Below are 27,510 nucleotides of genomic sequence, written 5' to 3'. Positions count from 1 at the left end.
GAGAGTCCGCATTCCTAACAGTGCGGTCCGTGAGAGGAGTTTCGTCCGCGAAAACGGGAGCGAGTCTGGAGGAGCTGGCTGAATTCATTAAAACTAAACGGATTAGCAACGCGGGAATTGTTGAAGTCTCGAGCGACTGACAACAAAGGGCAACAATACAACAAACCGCAGCGCTCCAGACTGAGTGGAGCCAGCAACTTGTGAGCCAGAGAGACAGACGTTCCCCAGCCTCAGCACGACCCCCGTAAGACTTCACATACAACACGGAAACACACAGAAACGAAACACTGCGCTTACATTATTGTCGCTTTCTTACACATGAAGCAGGTTTTGGATTTGGAGCTGTTTTCGCCTTTATTTTCGCGTACATGTAGTTGGAGGGAAAAACGTTTTAAGTTGGAGCGCCCTTGATCATGCGCAAAATGGATCGAGTAAATCTTATTTTAAGCGTGCCTCTGAAATAAAATGTGTTTGATGCAGTTAAGATGACCGGACTGGAGATTTGGCAAGTCTCCAGCCCAGTTCACTCCAGTTCTCGCTAGAGTGAGAACTATTTTTTTGTTTCTTTTGGTGGCGGCGGAGGGATATGCGTTTGTTTCCAGCCTAGTTGTCTCCTGGATCTGGAGGACACGGCGTGAGGAGTCGGAGAGAAGAGTCGGCTGAAGCAAGGCGTAATTTACAAGTAGAAAAGTTGGGACTTTGGATTGAAATATATTCAAGAATCACCATATGTATGGAACCTTAACTCCGTACGAAGGTATGTAGCTGAACCCCAGCTTTGCCATTGCGGCAAACGAGTAAAAGTGAAACGTAGAGAGCGTCATCGGTGCGGCGTCCGTCGGCTCGCTGCTCGGTCCCACTGAGGAGGGCTAGGCTAACGGCTAACACACATTAGCCTTGCGTCACTTATTAGAAGTTTAAAAAGTTTCTGGAAAGAGACTGACGGTGAAAGACAAAAGCAGCTCATGCTGCACGTCAGGAGTAAAACAACATCGTTTTTAAATTAATTGTCGTTTTAAAGAGAAGATGTTAGTCCTAAACTTTATTCTTTAAGTAGGTAAGCTTGCTTTTTGTGAAGCGTTTGACATTAACTTCATGCTAAACAAGTTCTGTTAACGAGAGCTAGGCTAGTTAGCTTATTCCCAAGGGGAGTTCTCATAGTAACTCGCAAGTCACCATTAAAGTTAATATATTTATTTTCATTCAAAATATATACACATACATTAAAATATATGTATTGTATTGTAGTTGTGTGAGGTTCGAGCAGCACAGCTTATCTTACTACAGTTTTAGGGTTTGTGTAACACTAGATGAGCCTGATTCCTGTCTGTCTCTGGGTGGAAAAGCGGAGGGTGCTCTCTCCGTTGTTCCGTGTTGTCATTCCCCTCCGCTTTAGATTTGAACATTTCAGACACTAGAAAGCAAAACAGAGAATTAATGAGCTGGTAAGTGTTTCTTTATCCCCCCTGTTCTTGTTGAAGATTGTAGAGTTTTGCAGCAGTTCTGTCAGGAGCTTGCAATGCGGCCTTATCTTCTATAAATCTGAGATAATTTGTTTCTACTGCCTCTGCTTGGCCACTTCACCGACTTCTTGGCTTGGCCTCTTGTGTTGTCGAGGTTTCTGTACACGCTGTTTTTAGAACTGCTAATCATGGGACTGTAATAAATATAAATATATATATATATACACACACACACATACATGCCTTCTTCTTGCTCAGAAATTCCCGAGGATCTCTGCAAGGCCATGAATCATCTAGTGTGGTGGTTTCAGTGAATCAGGAGATGAGTGGTATTGTATTCTCCTCCCAGCCATGTGTTTCAGAATGTGTCCATGAATATGTGTATTTAAGACCGATTTGATCTCTGCCTTTGATAGTTGAAACGTGATAAGCTATCATGACAAACTGTGAACTTGAAAAAGATTAGCAATAGAGATGTGCCAATCAGGCTTCTCCTCTTTGCTGACACTGATTTCTTTCTTTTGTTTTTTTTGTTTTTTGTTTGTTGTTATTTTTTTCAGAAGTCTGACAGGGATAATAGATTTAAAATCCAGACACAAACGAAGAAGTTAATTTCCCCAGATACTGTGACTCTCAACATGTAGCATCAAAATCACTAGCAGTGCACCGATCCCATGGTTAAACAGAACTGGCCAATTTTTGGGTGGCCATTCTGCTGTTTATTATGTGGCCTAAAACTAATTACTGAAGTTGAACTAATCAGATTTCTGATTTTTTTTTTATGTTCTAATTCTGATTTGGACCAATTTAGAAAGCTAAATTAGCCTTCGTGGTGATGGAAAGGTAAAATAAAAATAGAGTAAATGAAGTTTTAAAATGCAAAGCCAATGAGTAAATGTTAACAAAATAACCATTTTCTAAGAAGGTTTTAGTTTTAAATGAAAAACATTACAAACGATGACGACTAATTTATCAAAGTGTGTCTAACTTTTATATGACTGAAACAAAAAATACCAAAGTACCTGCTGTTGGTTGACGAGTTCATAGACTGGAAATGTTGGGACTTTTGACATGCTCAACAAATAAAGCAAAAATAGTTTTTCATATTTCAGTCTACTAATTTTGAAATCACAGCTGATAAAGACAGTTTTTTGTATTTTTTTTTTCTCTGAGCCATTGGTGTATTTCTAATCAGCAACTATTGACTGCAGCGCACCGACAGGGCAAAATGTAATGATTTTTTAAAAATATAAATGTTTGCGCTCTTACACTAACCATAATCAGAGTTTGAAAGGAATTTAAACATTAAGCGTTAAATTCACTTTATTTTGAAAATGGCCACTGCCTCCTGTCTGGTTGTGAAGCTGGCCACTGTGCACTGCGCCACTTTCAGGAGTGAAGCTAAATGGAGACGACAGTCTAAAGTAGAGGGGGAGAAAAAGCGAAAAAGCTACCTGAGGAAGGTGAAGTTGGATCCATTTTTAGTTCAAACTTGTAAAGTTGACCCTAATATCAACGTGTGCTGCATTACTTTAAAACAAATGTGCACTTCAGTGCATGGAGTCAAATTATGGAATAGTTTGGATGGGGATTTGAAAAAATGTCCTACTTTAAGCTAATTTGAAATACCTTAAAAGAAAAAAAGAAGATAGTCTTATACTATTTTGAGTTAACAATGAGGAGAATGATATGTTATGTTCTTGATTTTTATATATGCGGCCATGAAAACAGAATATATTTGTGACGATTGAGAAGGAGGCAGGTTTTTAAAAGGTTTTTCTTCATCCTGTTCCCTTTCTCTCATTTAGATGAATTGTTACAAGACAATGCTTTTGCACATTGGTGATGAAATGTGTTTTGTTGAGTGAATAAATTTATTGATTGATTGATTTGGACAACCGTAAGGTAGCTAACAAATGTAGTTTGGCCATAACTCGTATCGTTTCAGATATATTTTGAAGGCTCTTTCAAAATGGTTTTTAAGATGGTGTCACCCCACCAGTTTAAAAAAAATTCTTAGAGGAAACCCTGACATGCATAAAGTCTTCATTGATTACCTTTTATAAAAAAATAAAAAATGTTCACCTTTTCTTGACCTCGTCTATAGCATGACTGTCATCATTGCTAACTGATGATTAGCAACGTTTAAGTCTAACTCCGCCAGGTCTGATCTAGCCCTCGACAGCCTCTGTTGAAACATCTGCCTGCCGAGGAAACGCCAAACAAAATCCAGAACATTTTGGGTCCGATAACGTCTCCGCTTCCCTTTTGTGTCCTCCTTCCTCCGGCTTTCATGTGCGCGTAGAACAATGAGCAGTGGGCACACCGCTGTCGGACAGCTGTGGTCCAGGAGGGAGAGACCGGGCAGAGATGAGATGGAGGAGGAAACGGCCCTCCTGGTCACATCCTTTTCCACCGACTTAGTTTCACAACACCCCCCACACACCCACCCAAACAGCTGCTTGTGCAGCCGGAGGCGACATGTGTTTGACCCCGATCCGAACGATGCAGAGCGAAGGGCGATGTATCTGAGCGTAGCTTCAGAAGGCTGAGGTTGCCAAGATTCTTGGCTACATATGTTTTGTTTATCTTGACTTTTAGCGTTTCTGATAACTGACAATACTACAAGTAGAATTACATGACGGCAAGTATGCAAGCACATCGGATTGACAAAGTGTTTACTTTTGATCGTAAGGTGACGCTGCTCTTGTATATTTAAGCAAATATTGAAGAAAAGAATTTCTTCTTGATTTTTACAGATCAATAAGACATTCTTATTTATCTTAGTGATTTCACGCAGGTCAGTGTATCCCTTAAAGTTGTTTTTTTAAAGTTTTTTTTTTGTCTTTCGTGTGTGCAGGAGCGCAGCAGATCAAAACCACAGCGCTGCGCCGTTCGGGAAGGCGGTGGCCTCCAGAGGAGCCGGCAGCGATTCGAGCAATGTCGGCTTTCTTTTAGAGCGTGTGTCAGACGTTCGCCGGTGAGACCTGCAGCCGCGTCCCGATCCCAGGACACACACGCGACCCCCCCCTCCTCTTCCCATCATCGGCGGTGACCCTTCTCCGAGCAGCTTGCTTGGAGGGCCCTTCCTGACCAGGAGCAGCTGCGTCCTGCTTGCTGACTCCCGTTCCTCCCTTGCTTCCTGTCCTTGGTCGGACAAGGCTGAAACCTCCTCTAAGTTCACCCCACCCATCATCTGTGCTTGCATTCATACACTGAGGCGCTCTTTTAGAGTTCGTTTTGGACTTTTTTTTTGGTTTTTCTCCCTCCCCCCTAAAACCCTGAGCTGACCGACAATCCTGACAGTCTTGCAGCCGGCAGCATGACCTCCATGTCCAGCCTGTTCTCCTTCACCAGCCCGGCGGTCAAGCGGCTGCTGGGCTGGAAGCAGGGCGACGAGGAGGAAAAATGGGCCGAGAAGGCGGTGGATGCGCTGGTGAAGAAGCTGAAGAAAAAGAAGGGCGCCATGGAGGACCTGGAGAAGGCCCTGAGCTGTCCCGGTCAGCCCAGCAAATGCGTCACCATCCCCAGATCGCTGGACGGTCGGCTCCAGGTGTCACACAGGAAGGGCCTCCCCCACGTCATCTACTGCAGGGTGTGGCGCTGGCCGGACCTGCAGTCGCACCACGAGCTCAAGCCGCTGGAGGTGTGCGAGTATCCGTTCGGTTCCAAGCAGAAGGAGGTCTGCATCAACCCGTATCACTACAAGCGAGTGGAGAGCCCCGGTAGGTGCTACTGGTCCAACTGGTTTTGGTTTTCTGCTATAAAACTCACACGGTTTATACAGCTGATTAAATACGAGTGTTTTTTTTTTTTTTTTTGGGTGTTTTAGAAAGTGCTTGATTCCTGTAGTCCTTGAAAGTGCCTGATATTCAAACTGCACGGTTAGTTAATAAAGTACAATCTAACGTGTGTTTAAAAGCCTAAATTTGTAAGGCATCATTTATATTGAAACCGGATATTTAAAGATAAAAATAGTTTTATTGCTGTCTGAAGTTAAATCGGACTAAACTTTTTATGTTTTGTCAGTTAGAATCAGCAAAATTCGATGTCATAATTGAAATTGTCGTCTTTAGTTCATTTGTATTTTTTAAATCTCCTAAGTGGTGCTGGAAAAATGTGAAAACTTACCTTGAAAATACTAAAAAAAAGTCCTTGAATTTCACCATGGGAAACCCCGTTCTCACTAAAGGAAGAGAAAAATTCACTGATCAGCGTTTTAATGGCCAATTTTTGAGTTTCATCTGATTTGGGTTTGAAAGCTATTCTACAGAAACACTAATTCATCTTTTTATTTTCTCCTAGCCGTCTGCCATTAATTGACCTTCAATTATTTATGTTTTGAACCAAAAGCGACGTCACATTTAGTGTGAAAGCACACAATGGAGAGGATTTTGCTATTATTCTAAAACAATGGCAAAATGATCACATGATCATGACTTAATTTTATTGATTCCAAAGGGAAATTCAGTTCCAGCTGCACAGCATCCAAAACCAGAGGGAATAATCGTCCAGAAGATCTTTCATTTTTTCTGCCAGAAACAGGAAAAAAAAGTAAGAAAAATATCAGAATGTAAGAGCTAATGTAGAACCCATTCCCACAAATCTGCCAACCACAACTTTAGGAGGATATGTGATTGCAATACTGATTCTTAAAATTGCTGTAATGAAATTAGGACATCTCTTGTGATTGATTTATATTTCCAACTGGTCAAACACTTTATAAATATACATGGGCATTAATATGTCCAACATGTTCTGATTGAAATAATGCACACGTCTATTACTGTTTGGATTGGAACTGGATCCTTTGTGCAGCTCGTCTTCAAACTTTTGTTGATCCAGCATATTTTGCGAGTGACAGATGCTGCAAGGCCGGAGGTGTTAAATGGCACCAACTGTATTTTACTCCACACTTTTATCAGCTGAGAGTTCACTGGTTTTCCCTGTGAAAACCAGACATGCCTGAACCAGACATGCCTGAACTTGTAAAAAAGAACTTTCTTTCAGATAACTTCTTAAAGCTGCTGCGTTACTGAAAACAGTTAACTTTAAAGGGGCAGTGTGATGTAAAATTTACTTTTTGAGCTCTACATTATGTTGTAATGTAATTACCGAAACATACCTGGAGTGTTGGTTTGAGAAAGCCTTTCATCTCCATGGCAATCGTTGCATGTGGGTGGACCTATCTCCGCCTTTGAGGAGTCAACTCCTCCTCAGAGCTACAATTTCTAAGCTTCCACCTCACAAAGCAGCCCTAACCATCGACTCCCCAACTCGGCTCCTTCAGACTAGCCAGCAGCAATTGGCAAACGCCTGGTGGAACATCAGCTGAGCTCATTACCCAGGCTACATCTGGTTGAAACATTGTTAGAGGTGCCATGTTCTGATGACTTTCTGAAGGCAGAGTTTCAGAACGAACAAGAGTTTTTTAAAGAGACAGAGAGGCCCAATTTCATGCCGTTAAATCAGGGAGTCAAGTCATATTTTTTATATATAGCATTTTTTTTAGAACAGAGGGTTCTATAGCTACTTGATTGTGCTATAAAATGGCACTATGTGCCTGGAAAACACATAATACTGCCCCTTTAAAGTTTCTTCGATCTCGTCTGAACTAAACATGTTCTCCTTGTGATCATCATGAAACCTGGGACTGAAATTTTAATCTTATGCCTGGCTTGACTTCTATTTCATGAATTTATATATTTAATAGTTAAAAGTGATGTAGGGGTCTAAATGGAGCCCCTTTGTTGTATTTTGACAAAATTACATACAAATTTTGTATATGAAAATAAAACATATTAAAATCATTCTGGAACTCTGGAACTGAAAGACATTTTAAATATCCAAAATAAATAAAGCATCTGAAACAATAATAAATTTACTATGACGTCTCGAAAAGTAAAATAAAAAACAACAACAAAAGTTTGACTATTTTGGTCAAACATGAAAAAAAACTAACAAACTTTCTTTCAAATGGTTCAGAAAGTTCAATCAGGAATTACAAATAAAATGTCAAATAAATAATAAAGCATGATGTCACTCAGACATCACGCATAGAATTAGACTGAATAGATTGGACATGATACCTGATCTAGAATTTATTTCCATATCGGGATTCCTTTAGTCGGTAGCTTTTAGTGTTTATTGTTTTATTTCCAGCTGCATCAACCTATATTTTACTCAAATTATTAGACTCTTAATTGCTGCTTCCCATCGTGTTCATATCTAAATATGCACATCTAACTATGCACTTAACGACATTCATCTACGTTCCAAAAAGTGTTTGCCACAGGCTGCAAAACAATGTGAAATGAGAGAAATTGTTAGCAGACATGACAGGAGCCAGTATGTCGTATTTTGTCCCGTTGAAATTAAACGGATAATTATTCCTTTGCGACAGTCTGAGCTGTTGCAAGTTAATTAAAAAAGAAAATCTTTATTTTAGAGCTGCAGAAGCCCCAGCAGGACAAATCTTTTTCTGTCTTGGATGAACACTTATTTTTTTATTCCCTAGAAGTCGCCAGGCTTTGCATTCTCATACTGTAGTGTCGTGTTTAGATGCCGCAGCCCACCACCTGACAATAACCCTAACCCAGTTTAACAGGAAGCAGATGAAATATGTCGCTTTTGCAGTTATTGCTAACATCAATACGACTGTGACCGTAAATGTAATTAAAAAGATTTCCTGCACCTGCATCCACACGTTAACAGCAGTGTTTGTAATCAAGGTGATCGATAAGCACACACAGTAATTTTCTGAATTATTACGCTACCATAATGTCATAATTACATTTGTACAACAAAGACATAATGATTTAGGTTTTTTTTTTAAAATTCATTTTTAATAAATGGATGATGAATGGTTCTCCGAGTCGTGCCAGATCCCTTAGAGCTCGGAAGGGAGCTCTAAGGGATCTGGTAAACAAATCCACAAAGGTCAGCAGGCTGTCATCATGCAGGCCTGTTCAACCCGCCTCTTCCATTTCACAGAAAATCAATATCACTAGCTCTAGGAGTCTTATTAGATTATATGCCTCAGGCACTCCAGATTGGGTGTGGTATCAGAGAGCGGCTTCCTAAGCGCACAAACCACTCAGGCTAAACTCCCAGCACTTTCCCTGCGTGAACCTCCCCGCTCATCTCCTAATGTCATTCACACACCCCATAAACACAGTGAAGGATGACCCTGACAGGACGGCCTTTCTGACACTGGGCTTGCTTGAGATCGCCAGCTCTTTATTGACTGGTTCGAGGATGTGGATCACATGTCGGTCAGGAGACGCTGCACATTTGCAGCATATCAACAAAGGCTTTCAGAAGGGTTTCAAACGAAGAGGGAGAAAGGAACTGTTAGCTCTTTGTGATTTATCTCTGTGTAAGATTCATTAAGGAACCTGGGGTCCCTGCGCATCCTGAGAAAGTCTTGAATTAATGCACGTAAAATTGAGGTATTAAAATGTCTGAAATTCATTGCAAAAAGAGAAAGTTGGCCTTAAATATGTTAATCACAGGTCTTGAATTTTGTTGAGGCAGGTCTATTTAAGCTAATTCTATGTAGCTTTTTTTCTTGTGGGACTTTATTCTCATGCAAAACTTTGAGTTGTGAACAGATATTTCATTGCGTTCTGTAACTCAAGGCGAGGATGCAAGCTAGTTATCTGCTAGTTAGCAGCAGTAGCTGCTAATATACCCTTTTAATAGATTTAATATACCTTGTTTGCTGGCTAATGTATGTTAAATTAAAATTCTGTGGAATGTGCCTTTTGTTTTATCCAGTTGACCATTAGAATAGTCAATATATTACTACAAATGATAGTTTCAGTCTTGATAGATATGTTTTCTTTATTTCTCCTGCTGTAATCTTAGCCGCAATGCTTATGAGTTTGTATTTTCTATGATATTTTCTTAGTAATTGGCTAATGTTTTAATTGAGTCGTTTAGAGTGACGAGTCTTTAGGATTCTTAAATATCTTCATGTTTTCTAGTCAAATGCGTAAATATTTCGCCGAGCCATTTGATATTTTACAGATGTGTGTTTCCTGTGTTAAACTAATGTTCCTGTTTGGACGTCTTTGCTCTCCACCATCCAGTTCTCCCACCGGTCCTGGTACCGAGGCACAGCGAGTTCAACCCGCAGCACAGCTTGCTCGTACAGTTTCGCAACCTCACCCACAACGAGCCGCACATGCCCCTGAACGCCACCTTCCCAGACTCCTTCCCGCAGCCACACAGTGGCAGCGGTGGCAACAGCAATGGAGGTGGAGGCGGAGGAGGAGGAGGAGGAGGCGGCGGCTCTTTCCCCATTTCTCCCAATTCCCCCTACCCTTCCTCTCCAGCCAGCAGCGGTACCTACCCCAACTCTCCTGCCAGCTCGGGGCCCTCCAGTCCATTCCAACTCCCAGGTACGCCAAGCTCACTCATGTACCCGACCCCGGGAAATACGCCAGGCTGTTGTTTTTCCTGAGCTGCTTCTGTTGTGTTACACAGGCAGCAAAAAGCGAGAATTCACAATCACACGTCTCAGAGGAGCTCAGATTATTTTATGTATAGGTATATAGAAAAAAATCTGTTTAGTGGAGTTAAAAGGAGACTGTAATAATTGTTTGTGTCAACCATTGGTATCTAGGGTTGTCAAGAAAACTCTTTAAAAATATTAATTTGGCTCAGAATTGACACAAACGAAGCCGTTTTCCATCTTCCCAAATTAGCTCAGAGGTTCACATTGCAGCTTCTGGCTGACCAGAACCTGAACCAGGCTCCCCCTGCTGCTTGCTGCTGTCCATTGTTCTGAGTATCAAGTGTTTAACTTAGTATCGGCTTTAAATATTATATTGTGACAACCTTGTTAATAATGACGCATTTTCTTGCTACTTCTTTGTCATTCTGAGCTCCAATTCATTTTTTAGCTTCTTGCTTTCAGGTTATTTTCAAAATAAAACCATGGTTATGGGTCAGCGATAAATCCATTACAGCAATTAATAAAATATTTGGTTTTCAAAGATTTGATATTAGGAAAATGAAGATTTTTTGGGGGGGATTAAGGGCTTCCACAGTTCAGAGTGACGTCAGCAAGCGCTGGGCGGCCATTTTTGTTTGATAAACGTTTTTTACAGCTTCTGTTTATTTGGACTTTGAATTCAGGTCAACTCTGTGATGAAGAATTAGGCCCAGGCCAGGATTTATATTTTTTGTAACAAGAATAAAGTTGTCGTATAACCACACAAACGTTGTAATAATCCATAAAACAGTTTCCACATTACCAGAAAAATTTCATAAAATATAAAAACATCATAACACCAGAAGAAAGTTGTAATAATTATAAGTTGTGATATTACCAGATAAGTCATAATGGTATGAAAAACATTTATTACATTACCGGAAAGATTTCGGAAAATGAGTCATATTCCCAGAAGACAGTTGAAGTCATACAAAATAATCATATTCTCAGAAAAATTGTTATACAGAAAACAGTCGTGGTATTGCCAGAAAAACAGTTGCAGCAATACAAAAGATAAGTCATATTACAATTACAATCATAATAGTGCAAAAACAAATTCAGCTGTATTATTAAAACTCCTCCACAAAATATAGAAAAAAATGTCAAATGAGGAATGTTGAGCATCTTGTGAAGTTTTGAGCTTGTCAGTTTTATAAATGAAGAAATCCTGAATATTTTAATGTGTCAGCAACAAATTATCTGTAGTTGGATTTGAAAATGATTGCGCTAGAGTATATTTTAAAGAAAGAACCACACCGACTGATTTGCTCATGTCAGTTCACTCCATCAAAGATCTTTTCTCATTAAAACTTTTTTCTCATAATTCAATGTGCTCTTAAGGTAAAATTTGGTCTTTATTTTGCTAATATTATGACTTTATTCTCATAATTAAACAAAACATTCTCATAGCCTGTCCCTAATACTTTGTTGTCCCATGCACAGAAGGGATGACTGAATTAAGTCACTTTTTGAAAATAGTTTGTAATAAAAAAAGAAATCAAGGAAAGAAATTGATTAAAATCAGATGTGATATGAAAAAAACAACCTGATTTTAGTTTTATACCATATCACTCTTAATGTGGTATTTTTGAAGCTTTTTGCAAAAATCTAACCAGATGAGTTTACCAGTTTGATCCTAATCAAACCACGTCCTAATGGGAAAAAAGGAAATGCCAGCGAAGTTCTGTCTGCCAGAGCACCAAGTATGGCCATCAGGAAGCCTTTATCCTCCTCCGTTTACCTGCTGAAATGTTGCTGCATATTTAGCTGAAAAAAGCCCAATGGATTGTTTGGGTTTGGGGGATAGTTTTTTTTTTTTAATCGGTAGATGTTACAGTGAAAAGTCCAGATCTGCTGCAGGGAGTCGAGTAGGAACAGTTTAATTTCAGGATATAAACCTGTTTGGTGTTGCAGACGCATATTGTAGTTCAGATTTCTCTCCATTTCTTCTCTTCTCCTGTAAGGACTCAAACGCCTCGTTGGCTCTTTGTCGGGAATGGGTTAGCATGTGGTTCAGAAGTGAGGCGTACGTGTAATCTGACACCGTTTCCGGGGTACAGATCCTGTGATGATTGTCTGGGGAGATTTTTGTGTGTGTGTGAGACCATTTGCCAGTAGCAGTAACAACTGGTCTCATCCATTGCTAACTGCTCTTCATGTCTCAGCTGACACCCCGCCTCCGGCCTACATGCCCCCGGAGGAGCAGCTGGTCCAGGACAGCCAGTCCATGGAAACGAGCAGCAGCATACCTAGAGGTGGGAACTGCACACGATATCTGGAGAGTTAAAAAATAAAATAAAAAGATGCAGACACATCTCAGTAAACCTGAAATATTATAGAGAAGTTATGTTGTGTTAGTAAATCCTTTGAAAATACAGTCATTGCATCCAGGTTGATTTATTATCCTTTAGTTATAGTGGATAACATAACAGTCATATTACCAGAATGACTTTCTTGTAGTCATTCTGTTTGCTGGTTATTCAAGGGTAGTGATAGCAGAATCATTAAACCATCAATTACAAATAAAAGTGAAAACCTTCATCTTCAGCTAAAAATAGGATCATTGAGTCACAGTCCAGTTGTTTTTGTTGTTGTTGTTGTTTTCTTGTGGCTCAGGACTATCTTAGCTCGAAGAAATGAAACAGTGGTAGCTTTTGTCCCTAAAATGTCTTTAACTCCATTTCCACTAATAATAAAATTGCCCAAATTGTAATTCCCAAAATAAATTTGCTTTATGAAAACAATTTAGGAAAAAAATCATGTTTTTCGGAAAATGATTGTTAGAATGATGTGGTTCTTCAACATTAAAACAGTTTTCACATCAAAAGAGTCTCGCAATTGACAGCCGGATGTTACTACTGGCAAACCCGCTGAAGAGGATGACAGGAAGTAGCAAGAGGAAGACAATTTTTTGGACAATGTGCAGCTGGATCCACAGGAGCTTTTACAGCACACAGAGTTCATAACGTGAACGTGTTGAATCCATAGAACCCCAGACTACAGTTTCCCCAGAATCAGGGGACTTGACGCTCCAACGCCTGAATAAGACTCCGACATCTCCTCAGATGGCTGGTAGATGATGAGCGTTTGCACCACAGCTGAATTATCAATATATCTCATTTAATTGTTTACATCCGTCACTTCCATTACATTTAATGACCTAATGTGTGAACAAACATCCCCCAATGCTACTAGAGATTGGTGATGTTGCCAATACACTTAATGCTTGACAACATCCCTAAGTCGAGACCACAACGTGTGAATCTCAGCCCAGCTCTTCAATTGGCTCTGCTCACAATCAATCTTTGTCCATGTTTGTTCTGCTGTTTTTTTTTCTCCTGCACTTATTTTCCATCCTCTCAACATTCCTTCAATTGATAAGTGTTTTCATTGGTCTAGTGTAGCTTCATGCTTTAAAGAAACACTGAATTTAGTGAAATAAGCATTTGGTGGTTTTTACCAATTGGGCTAAATGGCTTGTATTACTTCCTACTATGCGTTTAAGAGAATGAGCTTGAATCTTCCTTTTTCTAATTTAGTTATTACTACATTTGAGAAACGGTAGTGTTCCAGGAAATAAAAACAACACAAACCTAAGGATTTGTATTAAGTCTGACAGATTGATCTCTAATGTGACTTTCTCCAAGTCAAAATTGCTTTGATTTTTGTGAGAATCTTCAAAGACTTTTAGCGTTGCATCTCAGCAAAAGCTGAAACGTATCTCAATCCGCTCCGCTTCCAGACGTGCAGCCGGTGGAGTACGAGGAACCGAGCCACTGGTGCTCCATCGTCTACTACGAGCTCAACAACCGTGTCGGTGAGGCCTACCACGCCTCGTCAACCAGCGTGCTGGTGGACGGCTTCACCGACCCGTCAAACAACAAGAACCGCTTCTGCCTCGGACTGCTGTCCAACGTCAACCGCAATTCCACCATCGAGAACACGCGCAGGCACATTGGCAAGGGTACGGCGGCAACTGGAAGGACGCAGCACGTGTTCCCCCCCGTTTTTCAGTCGCTGACACTTTATTCATCCGTTTGCTTAGGAGTGCACCTGTACTACGTGGGAGGGGAGGTGTACGCCGAGTGCCTCAGCGACACCAGCATTTTCGTCCAGAGTCGCAACTGTAACTTCCACCACGGCTTCCATCCCACCACCGTGTGCAAGATCCCGAGCGGGTGCAGCCTGAAGATTTTCAACAACCAGGAGTTCGCTCAGTTGCTGGCCCAGTCGGTGAACCACGGCTTCGAGGCCGTCTACGAGCTCACCAAGATGTGCACCATCAGGATGAGCTTCGTCAAGGTGACGAGTCGCACGCTTTTACTTTGAAACAGTTCACAGCAGCAATAGAAGTCACGATTTACCTTTCTGTTGGTTGTTTTTAAATTTCTCAGGGCTGGGGAGCAGAGTACCACCGACAGGATGTCACCAGCACCCCCTGCTGGATTGAGGTGCACCTGCACGGGCCTCTGCAGTGGCTGGATAAAGTGCTGACACAGATGGGTTCGCCTCTCAACCCCATCTCCTCTGTGTCCTAATAACAGACTTCTGGGAGATTTAGAAGACCTTTTTACCTTTCTGGTTTCTTTTATAATTTTTTTGTCCTTTTTTTTTATCTCCCTTTTTACCTTGATTTGTAATTTAAAGCTGTCTTAATGGCTGAACTGTTTACACTTGGGAAGGGATATAAAGCTCTCGCAGGAAATTCATCAATGGTCTCAGCCAAAATCCATTTCATTTACATATTAAAAAAACCCCAATATTGCAAGAAAATACCGGGAGAAGGAGCAGTTTGAAGTTACCCTAACACAGACACTACTGCTCGACAATGCCACAGCATGGAACAACTTAGGGCTGAATCTGTCCAACGATAATTAGGCATGGGTTACATTGGGGTTTTTTTGTGTTTTTTTTTTTTTTTTACTTTATTTGTAGTTTATAATTAGGCAGAGAACGGTTTCACTGCTCTGCTTCGTCTGCCGGAGAATTTTAAAATCTATGAAACACTTTTCTTACATTTTCTTTGTCAGTTATTTCAGTTAAGAGATGGACACAGTTATGTTTACCATTAGTCTGATATAACAAATGCTTTTTTTTATAGTCTACTGCTAGAAATGAACACTGAGCTACTGCTTTTAACAAAGTTCTGTATGCCAATGTGATAGTTTTTTTTTTTTTTTTTTTTTTTGTTTGTTTCTTTTGATATGGGAGATCACTGAACAAGTTAAACATGCCATAAGCTAACATTTTTAATGTTACATCTGTTGCCATAGAGGTAGGTATTGTGAAACCACAACATGAGCACCACTGTTATTGAGGCTTGTTTGTACTCTCAAGTTTAAGTAAGAGTGGCTGTATTTTCCAGACTCACTGTATTAACAATATTGTGCACTCATAGATTTTTTTTTTTTTTTTTTTTGTGGAGGCATATTAAATTTTGACTTGGGTACCAAGGCATTATGTTAATTCACTTTATTAGCTCCATGAAATAAAAATAAAAAAGTATTTGTTAATGGTTCTGACTCTGTACTGGAGTCAGGTTTAATTTCCTAATGTGTGTATTATTAACACTATGTGGATTTTTTTTAATTTTTTTTTTTATTCCACCTCCATACTTTGTTTCTAAACCCTACATCAGGCGTTGTCATGACAGAGCCATAAAAATTAAAAGGCAACCCATGTGACGTCGAAACACTGAGTACATAACGCTGAAGGCTTTTGTTTGCTGTGATCTAACCTGCAAATATAGCATCCTTATTGGTCAATAAAGCAGTGTATTTGCAGTGTATTTTAGAGCATATGCCGTTTGGTTGACCAAACATTTTTGTGGTTAATAAAGTTACTAGAGGCAGCAAGGGAAAATTTGAGGATGTTTGTTTAAAACTCAGGAAAGAAGATGGAAATTGACACAAGTGTTACGTTTTGAAAATTACCAGTAATGAGGGACCCTAAACAAATCAATAAAAAACTGATTTAAAATGTTACCGTACTCTCAATCTTTAGTAAATGAAGCCTGGCTTGATTTTGCCTGTAACAGTACACTCTTGAGTTCAACATTGGCAACAAATGACTAATATAATTGTCAGTAGGAGAATATTGTAATATTTCCATTAAAGGGGAAATCCTGGATTGGTTATATTTCACCTGAACTTCTACCCATTATGGTCATTATATATACATATATATTTTTTAAAAACTAAAACAGGTAAATTCTATTAAACTATTTAGTGAGTGTTTGTTCCAGGTTAGATGAGTTCTGGTTCTGGTGCTGATGACGCAAAGCATCCTTGAAGCAGAGGAGCCTGGAAGGTTCATACATCTTTAATGTATATTTGAATTTTTGTAATTAAAATAAAGACATCACACTATAGTGCGTTTAGAAAACAACTTACACCGCAGAATATTTTCATCACCAATAATGGAGAGAAAAAAAAACGTTTTTATTTATTTCTTCTTCGATATCTGATATCGACCGTGGATACGGTTTGTAGTTACTTATTCTGCGTTTCGGATCTCCAGTTCTTTAATATCACTGATTGGATTGTGAGGCACAGCGAGCTTGAATGCGCCTCTTTTGGCTGCGAGAGCCCGATAACTTCCTATTGGTCCACGTTTATATTTACCGTAAAACTCAGAAAATGCGTAACACAGTATCTCTCACACCTGGATGAAATACAAATAAGAAGGCCAATGGTAACTGATATCACAATGTTTAAATAAATGTTCTCTCCCTGCCTCATTTTTAGCGTGGCCGCTGAACACAAAACACCGCGCATTTCTGTGGAGTTAAAACAAAATGCTGTTGCGTTAAATTACCATAACAACCGGATGTGAGGTGGCTTGTAAGGAGCAAGCCAAAGATAAACACGTAGACAGGCAAATACGGGCGAGGGGGGAATTATTAGCTAATAATTGGGAGGGTACGCTAACATGTTTCAAATGGAGTAGCTGGAGACAGCGTAGAGGTTTTATCAGACAAGGAGGCGCCGTTGAATCAGCCGAGGAGCGAGCCGTCCTGCGGGTACCGAGTCGGTGAGTCCCTGACAGCTGGAGCGGTTGGAAGCTAACATAGGCTAGCATAGGCTTACTCACCCATATTTCTGTTTGACAACATACCCACTGAATTAGTTATAGTTATAACCCCAACAGAAGACTATTTGAAGGTTTCGGTTCAAGAATAATGTTTTCATATGTCTTAGGAAGCTGTCACAAGACTGAGGAGTTGAGCTTAATACATGAGCTCTATGGGGAAGGTTTCTATGCGCCATAAAACAGTTATAAAGTGCGAAAATACTTTTTGAAATAATCCATGGACTCTGTTTGGTTTTGTTTATGCTGAAGGTTCGTGCTGCTTCCAAGCAACTTCAGTATATGTTATCAACACGAATTTAACATATGCAAGATTTCAGTATTAGTTTAGCCGCCATGGAGCAGTAAACAGTTGTCTCTTCATACGTTAGGGTTTCATAAAACAAAGTAGCCACAGACGCTTTCTCTTTTGAAATGCGTCACTTTGTGTTTCCTTCAGGTGGTTTCCATTGTTTGACTTGTGAAAGCATGGATTTAGACACTTTTGAATTGTTTTGATCTCACTTTTCTCCCCCTCAATCAAATCTTCTTCCTTGATGATTAACAATAAAAAAGAAAATAAACGTGTTGTGAAATAATTTTAAAATGTTGACCCATTTGAGCGTTTTTTATGCATTAAATTACATGATTTTGGTTGATCTGTGGGATTTCTTAGTCTGATTCATAAGAAATATGAGATGATACGTCAAGTCAGAATTTGAGGACGACGCACAAAATTGGTTTTGGTCAGAAAACGCCTTCTTGTGATTTGTGTACACATGGCCTTGATGGAAGTGGAAATGCGATGCATTATATTTTAAAATGGAGGGAAGACAAGAAGTGAAAATCTTGACATTCTTGGAGGTTTAACTTCTCATGTTGTTCTGTCTGTTTGGGCCTCAGCAGCATCTGCAGTCCACAATGGTGCGAGCAGTCCTGGTGACCGCCACCAGCATGGCGCTGACCGGCGCTGTGGTGGCCCACGCCTACCTGCTCAAACATCAGTTTTACCCGACCGTCGTGTACCTCACCAAAAGCAGCCCCAGCATGGCGGTAGGTCAGCCGTCTGGTCGGTCTGATTTTAGCTTTTTGTTTGTGTTCACCTGAGCCGCTTTTAAAGTTTTTGTTTCTGTTTCCCTCCCAATTAGGTTTTGTACATTCAGGCGTTTGTGCTGGTGTTCCTGCTGGGGAAGGTCATGAGAAAGGTGTTCTTTGGCCAGCTGAGGGCTGCTGAAATGGAGGTGGGGGATCATCCAAGATCTGTCTTTGCTCCACGCTTCCACACATGTGTTATTGTGCGGATATCAGGGTGAAACTTGTATAAAACCAGCACAAAACTATGACTGCATCAGATTATTTTTATCCAATTGATGGAAATATTTCTTGCATTGAATACTTCAAAATGTTATGATTTTTGTAGAGCTCAGAACAGCATGGACATGCACAAAGCCTATTATAAACTCCTTCCAAGATTGCACAAGTGGTTTGAAATGAAAGAAAAACTATGAGTAAGGAGAGAGGTTTGTTTTAAAAAAATAAAGGTCAGAATAAATATTAAAAACATTTGTACTTCAATCAGAGAGACTCGGGTGTGAAATGACTATTGGGAGTCGGAACAGTGTTTTTCACTCTTTAAATAAGACAAAAAGTATCAAAATAATTTGCTCAGCAAGTACAAGAGTTGATGATTTGTTCATTTTTTTTTGAGTTTGTCTACAGACTCCTAAAAAGAAGCCTTTGGAAAAATGTTTTAGAAAAATATACAAGAACGATTGATAATTGTGTATGTATAAAAAGTGAAAGTGTAATACGTTTATGCTTTTACTTTCACATTTTTTATTGATTTATTTTTGCCAATGACAGAAATTTAAAGATTATTTAATTCCGAAAAACTGATATCAACTGCAAGTTTGAATAATGTTTTTTTTCTTTAACTTTTTTGGGTCTTTAATGAGCAGAGGGTTTTTTTAACCGTATTTTTAAAAATTTATTTATGTATGGAAAGGTTAAAAATTACAACAAAGTTTTAACAACAACCATGCGAATAAAGATGTAATAAGGTGATGACTATTTTCATTATTTCGGCTTTATTCTCTTAATTTTACGACCTTGTTTTCGTAATATAATTTTTGTAAAACGAAACAAATCCCCCCCCCCCCCGACAGAAATAGAAAAAGATAACACTGTGAAATGTTGTCCTGTAAATGTAAACGAAGCACGCTCTGCTCTCTCTCCCCCCGTGCCAGCACCTCATCGAGCGCTCCTGGTACGCGGTGACGGAGACCTGCCTGGCATTCACCGTGTTCAGGGACGATTTCTCCCCTCGCTTCGTCGCCCTCTTCACCCTCCTGCTCTTCCTCAAGTGTTTCCACTGGCTGGCCGAGGACCGGGTGGACTTTGTGAGTTTCGCTCTGAGTGAATTTGTCGTCAGTGGGAAAAGGAAAAATGGACAAATCTGTACCAAACAAACAGCCAAAACTGAAGAAAAAAGATGAGATCGTTTTGTTTTTCTGTCTGTTTCTCATCAGATGGAGAGGAGTCCGAACATATCCTGGCTTTTTCACTTGAGAGTTTTATGCAAGTACCTTTCAGTTTGTTTGTTTTTTTGTTTTTTTTTTGTACTGATTTCACTTGGCGTGAAGCATTTGTTGAAACTGTATGCAAATATTTGTCAAAGCCAGCTGCGTCTTGATTGTAGTCACAAAATGGTTCCAGTTACTGTTCAGTTTTACCACCTAAAACTGTCCACAGAAAACAACTTAAAGTTCTCACCTCAGCAGCTGCCTGGGGTTCAAAGAATCACATTTATTTATTTTTTCCTGTTGTTTACGCTCTGCATGCACACTTCTGTAACAGAGTCTTCTTTTTTTTTTTCTGCAGCTCTTCTAGGACTTCTGGCTATCATGGACTTCCTGTTTGTTAACCATGCCTGCCACAGCATCATCACCAGAGGAGCTTCGGTCCAGCTCGTTTTTGGCTTTGAGGTTTGTCCCGCTTCCTTTTCATAACCTTAAAAACTCGAGGCTCATTAAATGCATCGTGGCTCATTTTACAATAAAAAAAGCTGTTTGTTTTTTTTTTCCCATGCAGGTTCCTCTTATAGTCATTGTCACGTCGTCTTTTAAAATTGATTATTTTTCTCAGGAGCAGCGATCGAAACTGCACCAAAGTGAGCGTCTTAAAAATAATAAATAAATATCACGTTCAAATTTTCTCACTGAGTGGAAATCATTTAAAAGCTTTTAAAAAAGATTCAAATTCAGTTTAAATGCAAGTTTTGAAATAATTTTGCCAAAAAAATCTAAACCTTACTGCAGCACTCTCTGTGGTGACGGAGCTGACGGTTTAAATGTGTTGATCAGACCATTTATTACAAAAACACAAAATAAAATCATCTCCTGCTACTTTTATATGATGTTTTCTACTATCCTTTAATTATTAATGAATATTTATATGTCTTGGAGGTCAATATCTTGCATTACCAATATTTTAAATAGGATGATTTAACAGTGCTTTTAAAAGTGGGAGCCACTGGGGGGCGATAGATAGCCTCAGAAAGTTGGAGGGAAAATGAGGAAGAAAATTTTTATAAATTAAAAAATAAAATGGAATCTAATGAATTTTTAAATAATACTCATCAACTAATATGAGAAGATAAGAGGTTAGCATTTACGCTAAATGAATGCAATAATTATTGAATAGTAAATGAAAGTAAGAAAAAAGTCAATGTTTCATTACACATTTTATATTGTTGTCTTTGAGTTTAAACTGATGTTTAAATCTCATTTTTCAGTCTCAGATGTCCAACTCAACTGTTTTTTGTTCTTCATGTATACTTTACAGCTGAGTGCTGCTTCCCTCTCTGACACACACATACATTTAATCATGTTTTCCATTTGATTTTCCTTGTTCTCCTCAGTACGCCATCTTGTTGACCATGGTCCTGACGACATTCATCAAATACATCCTGCACACCGTCGACCTTCAGAGTGAGAACCCCTGGGACAACAAGGCCGTCTACATGCTCTACACCGAGCTCTTCACAGGTGCTGCAACTAGTCTGTGTGTACCACTGATTAAATATGGCGTCAACCACCACAACGACGATGATGATAAATGTGTCACACGGCATGTTGTCGCCAGGTTTCATCAAGGTTCTCCTCTACATCGCCTTCATGACCATTATGATAAAGGTCCACACCTTCCCCCTGTTCGCCATCCGGCCCATGTACCTGGCCATGAGGTGAGCAGCTCTTCAAATTCAAATGTTTGTTTGTCTGGAACAGGGATGTCCAAAGTGTGGCTGAGGGGCCCTTTGTGGCACGTGGAATAATTTTATGTGGCCGACTGAAGCTCAAGAATGCAAGACTGACACAAATGAGGTCCTCTGGTGGACACTTTGAAGAAGTCTCTTTTTTTACTAAACTGATTCTCTAGCATGACGTTATGTAGACATATTTTTCTCTTGCTTTTAGTTTCATGCGACGTAGAGCTATAAACTCTACTGTGACTTTTTACTCGGAAAAAACAAAAACTGGAGCACATCCATTCCTCTAAACTGGCTTAGGGAAAACTTTTTTTGATGGAAAAATATTTTGCAAAAAAAGACCTGAAATGTTAGGAAATTTTCAGCCTTTGCTTCATTAAAAAATATTGCATATTCAATTTATTGCTGACCAGATGTAAAAAAAAAATCCAACAAAATTATTTTGCATTTTAATTTGTAAAAAAAAAAAGGTTTGAACACCTGACAGTCGACTGAGTTATTTATTTATTGTTTTAGGACATAAAGAGTCTGGATTGCTGCTTCATGTCAACCAACAACAAAGTTTATTTACCACATCTTCCAACTTTTTGTTTCTGTCTTCAGGCAGTTTAAAAAAGCCGTAACAGATGCGATCATGTCAAGGAGAGCAATCCGCAACATGAACACTCTGTGAGTCCATCAGTATTTTTGTTGTTTTTGTTTTTTTTTGTTATCCAGTTAATTCTTATGAATTCTAATACAGTTTTTGAGATATTCCAGTAATGTGTCTGATATAATGTTCAGATATCCTGACGCGACTCCGGAGGATCTGCAGGCCTCGGACAACGTCTGCATCATCTGTAGAGAGGAAATGGTCACCGGAGCCAAGAAGCTACCCTGTAATCACATTTTCCACTCCAGGTGAGTCCAATGTGACCACACATACATACTTACGTACACACGCACGCACGCACGCACACACACACACAGAGCTGAGTTCAACACTCCTGCTGCACTTAAACAGAGCAGGAGTTGAGGTAGAAATTTAAACAGGGCTGGAAACAAACGATCCTTATGAAAAGACACTTTTATGTTTGCCTGATAAGATCGATGTTTTCATGGTCGTTGATGCTCCACAGCTGCCTGCGCTCCTGGTTCCAGAGGCAGCAGACCTGCCCTACCTGCCGCATGGACGTCCTCAGGGCATCCAACAACAACCAGGCCCAGACCCCACCCCCGGCTCCGGCCCCGGCCCCGGCGGCGCCCGCCAACGCCCCGGCTGCCCCGGCCCCAAATGGTGACGTTCTGTATGAAACTCTTCCAGGGCTGGGCAACAAATCGCTTTTATGGCTTTTGAAGATTTCATTTGTGGGAAAATCTGCATTTCTTTCTTTGGGTTTGCATAGTTCAGAGTGATGTCAGGGCCTTCAAAAAGAGCAGGAGCTTCTTAAAGTGACAGAGGCCCAATTTCAAGGAATTAAATTACAAAGTCAGATATCTTTTAAGTCACATTTGATATTGATAGCATTTTTATAACATAGTTACTTGATTATGCTATAAAATGGCACTATGTGACTGGAAAATGCACAGTATTGCCCTTTAAAGACGGTTTTATCTTTTAAATTGTCTAAAATTACTCTATGTTTTTATTTCTTACAGTTGAGAAAGCTGTCCTTTTCCTACATTCACTGTTTGTCTTTTCTTGTTCATTGAACTCCTTTCTCTCTCTCTCTCTCTCTCTATTTCTCTCTCTCTCTCTCTTCCAGTCGCTCCCGGCATGCTGCCAGGCTTCCCTCCAGGAGTTTTCCCTTTCTGGGGTCCTTTCCCTGCAGTTCCTCCACCTGCTGCTGCTGCTCCACCTGCAGCTCCTGCTGCAGCTGATGCTCCACCAGGCAGCACGGACACGACGCAGGCCGCTGGTAAAACGCCCGGAATTCTGCCTTTAACTACAGTCATTTCAACTCAAGCGATTTAGCTTTTGCATCAATTTGTGACTTGTCCATTCCCATTAGGCACCAGCCAGCCCACTTCTGCTGCTGCAGACGCTGCTACATCATCAGCTGCTGCCGCCGCCGCTCCAGGATCAGCAATCCCAGGATTCCCTTTCTCCTTCCCGCCTCCTCCTTTCCCTGCCGCGCCATGGCTGCCAATGCCTCCGCCTCCTCCCTTCGGTAAGCTCCCACATCACTTGTTTGAGTAAAAAAAAAAAAAAAGAAATCATCTGGTTTTGTTGAAGTGCACCTTTTTTCTCTCCAGTGTCGTCCATGCCTCCTCCGCCTCCATCGCTCTCTCGCCTGACGGAGGAGGAACTGAGGGAGCTGGAGGCCGAAGGGAGGAGGGGCCTGGAGGCCAGGCTGCAGTGTCTCCAGAACATCCACACCCTGCTGGACGCCGCCATGCTCAACATCCACCACTACCTCAGCACCGTCGCCACGCTCGCGTAGGTTACGCCCCTCCATCTGAAACTGGTTCGGTCAGGAAAAAGCCTGCGGTCTTGATTTGCCTTTGTAATTTTGAGGGGCCGCCATGCGCTGAAACGTCACCTCTGTTCTGTTCTCACCCCAGACCTCCTCGGCCTGAGGGTGGCGCCACAGACGCCGGCGGAGCCAATCAGGAGGCGGCGTCCGCTGGCGCAGAGAGTCCCACCGCGGAGAGGGACTCGTCCACCTGTATGTAACAAATACAAGTTTCTGATCACAGAAGTTTTCACTTTTTTTATTACTACAGTTTTGAAAAACGAGCTAAATATATTTTCACAGAAGAAGAATCAGCAAGTGTTTTATAATTTAGAAAGGATAGTGATGAATTCTGAGACTGGAGTGAAAAGTAGGTATAAAACACATGGGGGCGTACTGATATGACAGAGTTTTATTAACGTACAAGTGTCTTAAAGGGGCAGGATTTTGTAAAATCAACTTTGTTTAATCGCTCCACATCATGTTATGATGTCATTCCCTTATCACAAACATACCTGGAACATGGCCTTGACTCTTTCACCCGTAGCTCCGCTTTCAAGGGTGAAGCTCCTCCTCTGAGCTGCAGTTTTCCAGTTTCTAAGCTTCCAGGCTTCTGCCTCACAGAGCAGCCTCACTTAGCTCCTTCAGACTAGCCAGGAGCAATTAGCTCACCTATTGGAATCTGCTCTTCTCATTACATGGGCTATTTCTCAGTGAAATGCTGGTAAAAACATTGTTAAAAGGTTAATCGAGGAGCCATGTAAATTATAAATATTCAGGTTAGCTTAAGTTACCAAATGACAGATCACTGCTGTCCTGCAACTGTGCTACACTTATAATACAATAGATTATAGCAAGAAATGTAAAATAACTACTTTGGGGTTTTTTATTGTTCAACCAAAAAACTACATATAAAATTCTAAAACTTGGCAATGTTGAACTTGAATTTGAATGTTTTCAACCAGTATAACTACAGCACTGCTGTAATGTAACCAGATACGTCTGAGCAGATGCAGCATCCAGTTAAAGTATATCATTTAACATTAAAATTTAATTAAATTTTTTTTATGTGGTTTGACTGCTGTATTTTTAAACATACTTAGCACAAAGTTGATGTCATTCAGCTGTGAGGATCGAGAGGAGGAAGAGAAGACAGAGAATCAGGACAGGCGTGGGAAGGCAGCAGGTTGGTGTAATGCTAGGCAGACATGTAGGAACAGCCACTGAATCCCAAATGATTAATTTTACAATATTTATTTGTTTAAACGATATTAGCAAGATCTGTAAGCTATTAAATGATGCTTGTTTGACCGTATGACTTAGCAGAGAACAGGCTTTACCCACTTGTGAGTTCATAGAGACGACATGTAACAATTTGGTGCTAAATCTGTAGAGTCCAGGTTGCTTCATCAAGCTGAAAATTATTATATCGGAATAATAATTTCTCGTTATTCCCAGAATGAGAATATTAATTTCTCAACAGAAAATAGATGGAGGAGTGGGGTTGGGGATGTGTATAATGTGCCTGCATGAACAGGAAGCATGGAACTGCGCCCCCTGGTGGAGGAATGGAAGCTCCTTCCTAACCAGGACTGTAATTGTGTTTCCAGCCGACCCAGTAGGTGGAGCCACAGTCTCCTCTCAGCCCGCTGACTCCACCTCCTCTGCCTCAGACGCAGAGAGGAAGGAGAACTGGGACGAAGGAGCGGCCGACGACGAGAACGGAGAGCCCAGCGCGGCCGAGCTGAGGCGTCGCCGTCTCCGTAAGCTAGAGACGTCGCCGACGTCGCCGTCGCCACCTCCCGAGAACTGACACGTGACCGGCGAGAAGAGGGGGCGGGGCTTATCGCTTCTGAACCAACAGGAACTTTGGAGATAACTTATGGCTGCTTCGGCTCTTCGTCGCCTCTCTCTCTCTCTCCCTCGTCCACACGCTCAGGTTTCCCACAGCGACGAGTCGGACTCGAGCTAAGACGCAACCCGCTCCTGTGTCGGACGGCGACGGCTCCTCTTCTGTTATTCTTTTCCTCTCTCTCTTTCTTCATCTTTTTTTTTTCTTTTTTGTGGTTGGATCCACTCCGGAGTGGACTTACGCCACGCCAACGCCGCAGGAAATGAACTCGGTCAGTCGGCGTTTAGGTCTAGTTTTACTGCATCTTCAGCAGGAAGGCGGTCCTGCTCACCATGTCAACATGTTACGCAACAGGCGGATCTTTAATCCAGCATTTTCAGTTTCAAATAAAGCCAAACAGCTCGCTTCTGCTTTTTTATACATGGCCACCGGCCCGACCCTCTCCTTGCTTCCCAGGGTTCTGACCCCCCGCTGACACTGTATCATACTGATTTATTGGAAACTGTATATACTGTAAAAAGAGTTTTAATAGGATCGTCTTGCTGCGGAATAAAGCGCCTGAAGCAGCAGCTGATGCCACAGAGGAACGTGTCGAAGCTCCTGGTTTTAAGGGCCTTTTTCTACAGGTTTTCTGCTGCCGCCATGTGATGTTGTCTTTAAGTTGATTTGGCTGTTTAAATTAAAACTTCTGACTGATCGAAAAAAAAAATTCTTCACAGAAGGAGCGTTATTTTATTTCTGTTGTGGCTAAAACGACTTTATTTTAAATCTAGGTTTGTAGTTTTTTTTTTTTTTGGGGGTGGGGTGGGGGGGAATCATCAAACTGTTCCAGCCACATTCGACACCAAAAGTAGAAACAAAGCTCAGTTATAATTGCAAGAATATTTTCTTTACTTGTTCACAACAAACTAAACATGCGATATTTAAGTAAACAGAACAAAGTCATCTGTTGTTGAAAATCTGTAGATCCCAATTAAAGAATATTGCAAGGTTCTTGTAAAACTTTTCTACATTTTCATTTTTTCCCCCCAACTTTTGAGTTATTTTTGTCTGACCTCAGCAGCAACAAAAACGGGTCATGGGTCAATCTGTCTTCATCTGGGTTGCTATTGTTTATTGAACGAAGCCAAATCTCTCCATTAATAAGTGTCTCGGTATTTGAGATCAAATTTGCTGTAATATGCAGGCAAACGCATTGGAAATATTTGCCATATTTATTTGTCATGTGATGGTCTCCATCCAATCCAAGCTTGAGACACGACAAGTCTTGCACCTGATCTTTTTTTTTTAACTATTATTATTTTAAAATTAATTCAAAACTTGTTTACGAGGCTGTACTTCTACGTGATTGGTTGTTTGGGAGCGCACAAAAGCGTTCTACTTTGAGTTGTGATTGGTTGTTACCGTGAGGCTAACCGACTCACCGCAGAGCAGTTCCCCTCCCAAACAGGTGGTGGCACCAGTGTTCATACACTTCAGAATGCAGCAAGGCCTTCAAGCAAATATTTGTGAAATAAATATGTCGCAAATATTTACTGCAAAACAAATATTTGCGACAAAAATGTCAGATGCAGCCTGACATTTTTTCAGGCACCAAAGGGGTAAAACATCCCAAGGAGTGAATATTTTTTCAACAGTTTGTGTTGGATTTATTTCTAAGTATTTAATAATTATGCTAGTGAAAGAACCAACTACAGCCTGGTATTAACAGCAGAAAAAGTTCACCAATACTCTCATTTGATGAAAGGTCAAAGGTCCATTTAAAACCCGCATTAAAGGTAACCAAACTATTTTTCCGTTTGATGTTGAGACAGGAATAATTTTTTTGACCATGTAGATGCCATTTGATGGTTGTTCTTGCCTCCTTTCTTCTCTAACTCAAATTTCAGACGTTTTAAAGTCCATTAATTAAATTAGTACAGAAG

At 40.6% G+C, this 27,510-nt stretch overlaps 2 protein-coding genes across 10 annotated transcripts; both read left to right on the top strand.

Annotated features, from left to right (window-relative positions):
• Positions 1-4: 4 nt before the first annotated feature.
• smad5 (SMAD family member 5) lies at positions 5-16,090 on the top strand. Of its 4 annotated transcripts, none has more exons than XM_055034218.1 (7): positions 5-244; positions 4,324-5,188; positions 9,557-9,868; positions 12,129-12,218; positions 13,706-13,927; positions 14,009-14,265; positions 14,358-16,090. In XM_055034218.1, exons 2-7 carry the CDS (start codon positions 4,786-4,788, stop codon positions 14,499-14,501), a joined length of 1,428 nt encoding a protein of 475 aa, XP_054890193.1. In that variant the 5' UTR covers positions 5-244; positions 4,324-4,785; the 3' UTR covers positions 14,502-16,090. The 4 variants fall into 4 exon arrangements, with proteins under 4 accessions (XP_054890193.1, XP_054890196.1, XP_054890194.1 ...); XM_055034219.1 differs by lacking the exon at positions 5-244 and adding an exon at positions 624-757; XM_055034220.1 differs by lacking the exon at positions 5-244 and adding an exon at positions 1,380-1,445.
• Positions 16,091-16,779: 689 nt separating this feature from the next.
• syvn1 (synovial apoptosis inhibitor 1, synoviolin) lies at positions 16,780-26,672 on the top strand. 6 transcript variants are annotated; one of them, XM_055034214.1, is made up of 17 exons: positions 16,780-16,995; positions 17,935-18,084; positions 18,180-18,272; positions 19,278-19,430; positions 19,560-19,608; positions 19,912-20,015; positions 20,951-21,077; positions 21,175-21,274; positions 21,902-21,967; positions 22,082-22,198; positions 22,417-22,574; positions 23,044-23,196; positions 23,290-23,448; positions 23,534-23,717; positions 23,843-23,946; positions 24,858-24,919; positions 25,407-26,672. In XM_055034214.1, the coding sequence occupies exons 2-17, from the start codon at positions 17,953-17,955 to the stop codon at positions 25,479-25,481; spliced, it is 1,836 nt and encodes a 611-aa protein (XP_054890189.1). In that variant the 5' UTR covers positions 16,780-16,995; positions 17,935-17,952; the 3' UTR covers positions 25,482-26,672. The 6 variants fall into 6 exon arrangements, with proteins under 6 accessions (XP_054890189.1, XP_054890190.1, XP_054890188.1 ...); XM_055034215.1 differs by having other exon boundaries at positions 25,344-25,467; XM_055034213.1 differs by lacking the exon at positions 24,858-24,919 and having other exon boundaries at positions 25,407-26,667.
• Positions 26,673-27,510: the final 838 nt, after the last annotated feature.

This window comes from Poeciliopsis prolifica, unplaced genomic scaffold (genome assembly GCF_027474105.1).
Source record: "Poeciliopsis prolifica strain line A6 unplaced genomic scaffold, Auburn_PproV2 SCAFFOLD009, whole genome shotgun sequence".
Classification (NCBI taxonomy): domain Eukaryota; kingdom Metazoa; phylum Chordata; class Actinopteri; order Cyprinodontiformes; family Poeciliidae; genus Poeciliopsis; species Poeciliopsis prolifica.
This window is presented reverse-complemented; position numbering and strand designations above follow the sequence as displayed.

What these genes read in the sequence shown, in the direction of transcription:
- smad5 (XM_055034218.1), top strand. Translation starts at nt 4,786, where the DNA reads ATGACCTCCATGTCCAGCCTGTTCTCCTTCACCAGCCCGGCGGTCAAG. An exon ending in GCGCAGGCACATTGGCAAGG is followed by an intron (nt 13,928 to 14,008) that starts GTACGGCGGCAA and finishes CCGTTTGCTTAG; the next exon opens with GAGTGCACCTGTACTACGTG. An exon ending in TCAGGATGAGCTTCGTCAAG is followed by an intron (nt 14,266 to 14,357) that starts GTGACGAGTCGC and finishes TAAATTTCTCAG; the next exon opens with GGCTGGGGAGCAGAGTACCA.
- syvn1 (XM_055034212.1), top strand. Translation starts at nt 17,953, where the DNA reads ATGGTGCGAGCAGTCCTGGTGACCGCCACCAGCATGGCGCTGACCGGC. An exon ending in CTACACCGAGCTCTTCACAG is followed by an intron (nt 21,078 to 21,174) that starts GTGCTGCAACTA and finishes TGTTGTCGCCAG; the next exon opens with GTTTCATCAAGGTTCTCCTC. An exon ending in ATCCGCAACATGAACACTCT is followed by an intron (nt 21,968 to 22,081) that starts GTGAGTCCATCA and finishes TATAATGTTCAG; the next exon opens with ATATCCTGACGCGACTCCGG.